Source organism: Cibotium barometz, chromosome 17 (assembly GCF_041138505.1).
Source record: "Cibotium barometz isolate CiBa-2024 chromosome 17, ASM4113850v1, whole genome shotgun sequence".
NCBI classification, from domain to species: domain Eukaryota; kingdom Viridiplantae; phylum Streptophyta; class Polypodiopsida; order Cyatheales; family Cibotiaceae; genus Cibotium; species Cibotium barometz.
Genome location: NC_141062.1, coordinates 12675433 through 12683158, shown reverse-complemented (window position 1 = coordinate 12683158; position 7726 = coordinate 12675433). Strand labels below are relative to the sequence as shown.

Sequence of the window (7726 nt, the reverse complement as noted above, 5' to 3'; positions counted from 1 at the left end):
GATGGTGTCCTTTAGGTTGAGCTTTCCACAGTATTCTGAGGAGATAAATAAAGGGTTGACAAGAAGTGCATGCAGGTGCTCCACCACTAAATCTAGGCCAGAAATGAGGAATAGTGCTTGGTTCCCTACATGCAACTTTAAAGTGATAGAGGGCATCAGCATTGGCGGATTGCTATAAATTTGATTGAGCTTCAAATGTATCTTTTAGGTACAAAGACTTGTCCTCTTCTTGAGTTTGGTCCTGAGGCACCTTCTGGGAGGGGTCCATAAGATCCACCAGCAAGGGAGTAAAGCACAATTAGGAAACTCCATGGCTAGGAGATTTTTGATCATTTGGCAAGAGTTAGATCAATGGTGTCCTTCGGGTTGAGCTTTCCACAGTATTCCGAGGAGAAGGGTTAACAGGAAGCACATGTAGGAGCTCCATTGCCAAATCTGGGCCAGAATGTGCTTGCATGTAACTCCAAAGTGCCAGCAGAGGGCATCAAAAGCGGCTGATGTAAATTCGACTAAGCTTCCACCAGAAAAACCATTATAGACTGAAGCACTGATAGGTTGCCCATGTATTGGCTATTGCACACACACACACACACACACGCACGCACGCACGCACACACACGAAGGTACGTATGGCAGCAAGTGAAGGGCACCATCTTTCATATGAGAGTTTTGGACTTCAATAATCGTATGGTGATGTTCTTACTTACGGCTGTGAGAGATGTAAGGGGAATGCACACATAGGGCTGTTGTGCTAATGGGCGGGCGAAGATCTGGGCAGCTTAACGATAAACACATACGTATATTAATAAAACCTAAAAGGGTAGTCCGTGGTGTTTTAGTGTACTAGCGTAGTGCTTTCATGTCTTTGCATCGAGGGTTGTTAGAAAAGGGTCCTCGTTTTGTACAAAAGGCAAATACAAGAGGCCCCCTTTTATTTACCTCACCCCCTTTAGACCTTTTCTTTACCGCATCACTTTGCATACCCTATTCACCTAGCACTTTGAAAAGTGAGAGAAGGGTAGGCTGGAATTGAAATTGAATCTAGGAGTATAGAGAACATCACTCTTCCATCTTTTGTGTAGGGAGGGATCAGATCAGTGGTTTACTTCATAATGAAGAGTTCTATCGTGGTTTACTTAATAGTGAAGAGTTGTATAACTTGTATTAAGGATTTAATAGTGAAGAGGTGTACTCAGGATTTTGATGTGATATGATGAAATATGAGTAATCTTTTGTAAAAAGTGGATTGTTGTATATATAATGGGCAATTTATAAATATAATTATAATTATGTTTTTTATTATAAAAGAACATCACTCTACCAATGGGGATCCGGGTGTTTAGTTGATTTGCCCTTCATCCTCCTCCAAAAAGTGTCTGGCTGATGTGTCGCTTTTAACTAAAAATAAGATTAATAAAGGATGAATACTGAATGATAACTTTTTCCATTACTTAATTTTGAACGTGCTTGTGTGATGAGATACATTCGTGATACGTCAAGTTTTATTCGGGAATTGGGGAAGGAGCTTGGACACGTGAAGGACAGTATAGGAAGACACACATTTATCTGTGAATCATTTGGTGTTGTAGCCAATCATATAATTAACAAGACGCGCATACGGAAAGAGACATTTAATTGTGAATCATTTGGTGGTGTAGCGAATCGTATAATTAACAAGGCAAGCTATACTTGAAAATTTATATGATTGACAAGACAGCAAAGAAGGGACACCTTTTTTGACTTTAGCAGAATTTAGACATTATTAAGCTAGGGCTCTTTTATTAGACAAGATTCATTGAATCTCTAAAGACACGCTCAGTACAAATTTTTGAGATTCTTGCCACACTTTAGAAAACAAGATAAAGGGGGGGGAAATCGGACAGAGAATGATAGCGAAATGGGACATAAAAATAAAAAAGATTCTCATTTAAAAAAATCAGAGAAACGATGCTCCATACATTGAGACAACTCAAAGGAAAGGCGATGTGATTTTCCACACAGCTAATTTATAGACCTTTTAAGGTAAGGTAATTCTCGAGGTCGGAAATATTTAACTTATTAGGCGTGTGGATGAGTTAGAAGGATTCGGGCTGGTCGAGCTTGTAATTGAGAGCCCAACGCTCGAAGGCTCCATTCACAAAATCAAAGTAGGCTCCGTGCAAGGCCAGCTTCTCCTGTTGCACCGCGTCCTTCACAAAGGGATATGTCATGCAATTCCAAAGGGACACGTTCACAGAGTCCTGGAAAAAAAGAAGAAAAAAATTTAATATACATTCTCACACTTTAATTCACAGTCCTGGAAAAAAGGAGAAAAAAGGAAAAAAAAAGAATTAATATAAATTCTCTCTTTACACACTTCGCTTAAACTTAACCCATTATCTCCTTGTTGGGGGCTTAGCCCCGTATCTACCCCGGTGTTTCACGAAAAAACATTTTTTCTTACAATTCTTAAAACCTTCAAGCTCAAAAATTTGAAGGTTTTTTTTAGATAAGTTTTAAGCAATATTATAACTAAAATATTTTAAAATTTGCAGGTTCTCGTGACCTTCTACTTTAAATTTTGAATGTTGTTTACCATTCACCTGTCACTACTAAACCTCGATTTTTCATGAACACTGAGATTCTACCCACTCCTTAGCACCCATGCCTCCCCAAAGTTAGGTACAATCTACTCCTACAGTGTAAAGTGATGGTATGAAATCTCAATACGTTTGTCATATTTAAAAATAAAATATAAACCATATGTTGCAAGAATCTTTTTTTTCTAGTCAACAGAAATGTCCTCGCTCAATCGCAAAATTCATACTATCTACAATGAAATTTGTCCATTTATATATAGAAAAAGGTGGAAAAATGGTATGGGCTACCCTACGAATTTTAGAATACCTTATAAAAAACAAAGCGGGAAAAATTTTAAGTCCACTCAATCACAAACTTTTACCTTCGACTAGGATTTTTTAAAAAAATTGATTGCTTTTAATGATAGAAAAAGGTGGAAATTTCAAGATTAAAATATAGATTTCACTATCCATGATTTTTAATAGTTTTAAAAAAGAAAAATGGGAGCAATATGTAACTCACCATTTTTGCATTAAATTGGGATTTTTTAAAACTAATTTATAGATAAAAAAATGTGGAAAAAAATGTTTCAACTCAATCCCAAAAATCACCATGTTTTACATTGAACTAGGATAATAGGAATACATATGGAAATTGCATCTGATTTGTTAAGAGAGGAATTAAAAAGGGTGATTTTCACTTTGCTTGATTTTTGATGGTCTTCAAAATTGATGGGTTTGGTGAAATATAACAAGTTTTTCTTTATAGTTTAGTGTAATTCGTAGGAGGATTTTAAAAGTTAGCAAATATTTTTAGGACCAAAATGCTAAAAATAAAACGAGTGCAAGTATTTTACCACCAAAATACTCAAAAATGGGCATTAGGTAGTTAGAACTTTTGTGAAGAGAGTGTAATTAAACGTTGACTGACCTTTACACAACAAGACCATTGGTCCTCGAATGGACAATCGGAGCTGCACTTGGATTTGGTACTCTTGGAGGCGTGCTTGCCAATACTAATCCAGTCTTCTATGTACTCACTGTGCCCCCAAAAAAACAAAAGCAAATAAATTCAACAAACTCAAAAAGTAGCTATTCGGGGTTACTGACGAAGAATAATTAACTAGATAAATTCAACTTGGCTATACGGTACCAAGGAAAAATTAAAAAATAATTAAAGAGACTTTTTTAAAACAGTACCAAGGCACTAGAAACTTCCTACGAGGGAGACGTTCATCCCAAGATAGATTCGCATCTTTTCAAAAATAACCAAAAAAAGACAAGGAATTTTCCAACGTAATAAAGAGTAGAGCAAACTGTTCTGTGATGCATTTTTCCCAAATGATTATTAATCCTTAGCCAAGCAAACTGCTGAGTTGAAAGAAGCACTAACTACTTGGAAGTGTTAGCGAACTCCTATGATGCACATGGCCTGTAGTCTGTATATATTGACTAGGGAAGCAAGATCTGGGTACTACAACAGTCACAAGTTACAACACCCCTAGAACACGCACACAGATACACACAGAAGAACAATTGTAGCTATGCACTGATTATTGGGTTGGTGTTATAATTTTCTACTCAACTCCACACACACACACACACACACACACACACACTTGATTGTGTGCACTTCTCACCAACACTAGAGTATGGTAGTGAACCTGAATTTGTTAGATCCATCCTCCTTCATGCCAAGCAAGGCCTTGATCCCACCACAGCGGCTGTGCCCAATCACCATTATATGCTCTACCTGAGGGAGCAAACATGAATAAAAGTTAGCTCATCCTGCAAGATCTAGATTATTAGCTCGGCTACACAAGAGCACATTACACGAACCCTAGGCTACCTTCAAATGCAGCACCGCATATTCGATGGCAGAGCCTGCCGAAGCATGACCGCTCTGCAAGCCAAATGTGAGGATTAATGAGAGACCTTACTTCATGTACCAACAAATGTGAGATTTAAATGAGGAATGAAATCTAAAGGTAGATATAGTCTGAGGGAAATCTGATTAATCATGGCAATTAAGGAAGATGGATGTCTAAGCAATAACAAGTATATGAAATTAAATGGAAGGCATTAGGGGGACATTCGTTTAATCATTGAAAGATCGGAATTAAAGATGAGAAAGGGGTGTAAGGGATGAATCATCATTGAAATAAAGGGGGTTTATAAGCAATAATAAGTAAGTAGACGAAATTAAATGGGAGATACAGACTACGACATTTATTTTGATGAGTGCAATTCAGTTGTTGAAGTTAAGAAGGGCTTTAAGGGATGAGTAATTGAAATAAAGGGGGTTTCTAAGTAGTAATTAACATATAAAACTGAGGTGAGGTTTTATTATTTTTTCCAGGAATTTACCTCTTTGGAGTGAGGGGGCACCAAGCTGGCCACGTTGCGCACGATGAAGGCCTCCCCGAGCTCAAGGCCAAGAATCACAGCTGGATCCACTCTAGAGTCGGAACATGCAATTATCATGAACTGCAGTAGAAAAAAAAAAGGAAAAAACATGTTTTTTTTAAAAAAAAAAAGAAAAAGAAAAAAGAAAAGTAATCTCTTGCATCTTTATTTAAAAGAAAGAATCAGTATTATTAACAAACACAGTTTAATTAATAGCCCCACTTATTGCATTACCTTAGGGTGCTGAGATTCCGCCAATGCCTTGAACAAAGTCTGCTCTTTCCTGTGACACGAAAACGTCAAAAGCGCTACAGTTAAAAGTCAATTATGTAATTATGTAATTGAGCATCCACATTTTGCTTCCAAAAGCCTATATATCGAAAGGTTGGTTTAAAGACTCGGAATCAGTCAAGCCAAAAGTCGGATTAGTGCTCAAATTCTAAGCCTCCATGCATGACCCAGATTAGCAGGACAAATAACAGATGCAGGTCACACTAGCGAGCAATTATGGTGGAGATTAGTGGAAATAATCACGGAGATACAGATGATTTAATTACTTGAAATGAGCCTTAAATTCCTGGAAACCCTTCTTGATCTTCTCGAGGGGCTGAAGCGCCACTTGGGCTACCGCCTTTGCCTCTTGCTCTACCTTGGCCTCCAGAGAGAGCTCCTTTGTCAGCTCTTCAATCTTCTTGGCGGCCACGGATTTCAGATGAGGGCATTTCCTGCAACACAGTAATTTAATGCATATGGTAAGCGTTACACCTTACAAACATCAAAATTTAATGCTACGCCTTGCAAAAATACCCCCCGCCCCCCGCCCCCTCCCCCAAAAAAAGCATGTAATCAAACCCCATATATAAAATAATTATAAGATCAACAACCATAATTTAGCTTTGAAAACGTGGAGAGACCTACTTCAACACGTTGTTGAGCGCGTCCACGGCTTCCTCGTAGGCACCTTCGTTATCAAAGCGACCCATTTTCCCTGATTGACCGAATAATTAAGCAGCAAACAAATTAGTAATGATCACCACGCATCCTCTAATCACAGGAGGAGAGATTAATAAGGGAAATTCAAGCGCATCATACACTGCTAGCATCCTCTAATCACAGGAGGAGAGATTAATAAGGGAAATTCAAGCGCATCATACACTGCTAGCATCAAGAAGAAACGTCGCAAACTTTCATGGGCATTAAAAAAAGCCAACCCTCGCTCAAACCTAATCCAATCTAGAATCATAAATTACAGAGCCAGATCGGGAAATCTACCAAGATTACATTAATAATTATATGCTAAGCTGGTAAAGGCAGTTGGCCGACTAACAAGAATTATAGTCGACGACCATGACAGCAGAAGAGCCTGACGAGGACACGAACACATACGGCCGGCAACAACAACAAAATGAAGCAGTGGTAGAAGCAAAGGTAATCGAGACTAACAGACAAGAGACCAATGATAGGGTCCAAAAATCAAAAGCCAACAAAAAAGAGAGCTTCCTCTCCAATAGAATCAAAAGGAAAGAACCAGTCAATAATCTGATTGACTCAGAAACAATTGCCTGAGAAACCCAAGTAGGGAAGAGGAGACGAGGAGACGAGAGTGTGAGACAAAGCATACCCTAATTTGGGAGGGAAGGGGCTTGATAGAGCAGGAGAGAGTGTGCTTCTACAATATGGCAAAGTGGGCTTGGAGTACAAGAAGAAAAAAAAATGGGATAAGGGCTCGTCAAAGTGCTACCACAAGTATGCCATGCCTGTGGATAGAGTGAAAAGAAGAACCTTTCTTTATAGGAAGGTGGTGGTGGGCTTGACAAGTGGGAAGCTTTATCCACCCCACAAACGATCGTTCAGGGGAGGCTCCCTTCCTAAAATTCGACTCCATATATTTACTAGACCCATGTGGCCCCCCATCCACATCCCACTACCCCGATCTTTAAACCCCCTTCTCATATTACCAGACCCATGTGGCCCCGCCCCCTAATTTTTTCCCTATATCTGTTTCTAGAGGGGGTGCTTTATAAGTATTTAAAAAACTCATAAAATTGCTAGTTTTTAAAACCCAAAATTACTCTTCATGCACCACATATTAATAGAAATTTTGAAATGTTCTGACGCACACACGCACATGCACACGCATGCACGTGCGTGCGCGCGCGCACACACACACTCACACTCACTCACTCACTCACAAAGAGTTTTGTTATCCCTCCCCCAAAAAATAACCCTACACAGACACACACACAATGTTGTTACCTCCTCAAAGGTGGTAAGTATTGCTCCATATTAAACAATCCCTCCGAAAGTGTACTATGTAGGTAAGGCCCCAGGTCTATGATTCTAGTCTAACAAAATGTTGCTTTCACTTCCTAACACTATTTTACATCTTTAGCTCTCTCTCATGAGGTGTATGTTTTATTTTTTTCAATTGTATATAATGAAAGAAAAATCTATTATCATGTTTCTTCATGATATGAGGTCGTTTCTATCTACAATTCTTATCCTCTCTCTCTCTCTCTCTCTCTCTCTCTCTCTCTCTCTCTCTCAAAATATGGTCCATAAAATATGATCCATTACCTTGGCTGCACAGATGTTATCATCATCCTCTCTCTCTCAATTCAACTCCACCCCACCTATCTTGTTTTATCTAGAATTTCAAACTATTTCATTCATGTGTCACCCTCACATCACACTCACCACAGCTTTACCTTTCCTTCTTCACTTCTTTATCCATTCACTTTTCTTCAAAATTTTAAAAGTAT

The 7726-nt window shown here is 38.7% G+C and overlaps 1 protein-coding gene across 3 annotated transcripts; it reads right to left on the bottom strand.

Annotated features, from left to right (window-relative positions):
* Positions 1–1904: 1904 nt before the first annotated feature.
* LOC147629693 (carbonic anhydrase 2-like) lies at positions 1905–6738 on the bottom strand. 3 transcript variants are annotated; one of them, XM_086811233.1, is made up of 9 exons: positions 6586–6738; positions 5883–5952; positions 5522–5689; positions 5199–5247; positions 4926–5045; positions 4408–4461; positions 4223–4311; positions 3490–3598; positions 1905–2240 (listed from the first exon to the last, which is right to left on the bottom strand). In XM_086811233.1, the coding sequence occupies exons 2-9, from the start codon at positions 5945–5947 to the stop codon at positions 2076–2078; spliced, it is 819 nt and encodes a 272-aa protein (XP_086667359.1). In that variant the 5' UTR covers positions 5948–5952; positions 6586–6738; the 3' UTR covers positions 1905–2075. The 3 variants fall into 3 exon arrangements, with proteins under 3 accessions (XP_086667359.1, XP_086667360.1, XP_086667361.1); XM_086811234.1 differs by having other exon boundaries at positions 6119–6732; XM_086811235.1 differs by lacking the exon at positions 6586–6738 and having other exon boundaries at positions 5883–5973.
* Between the last annotated feature and the right edge of the window lie 988 nt (positions 6739–7726).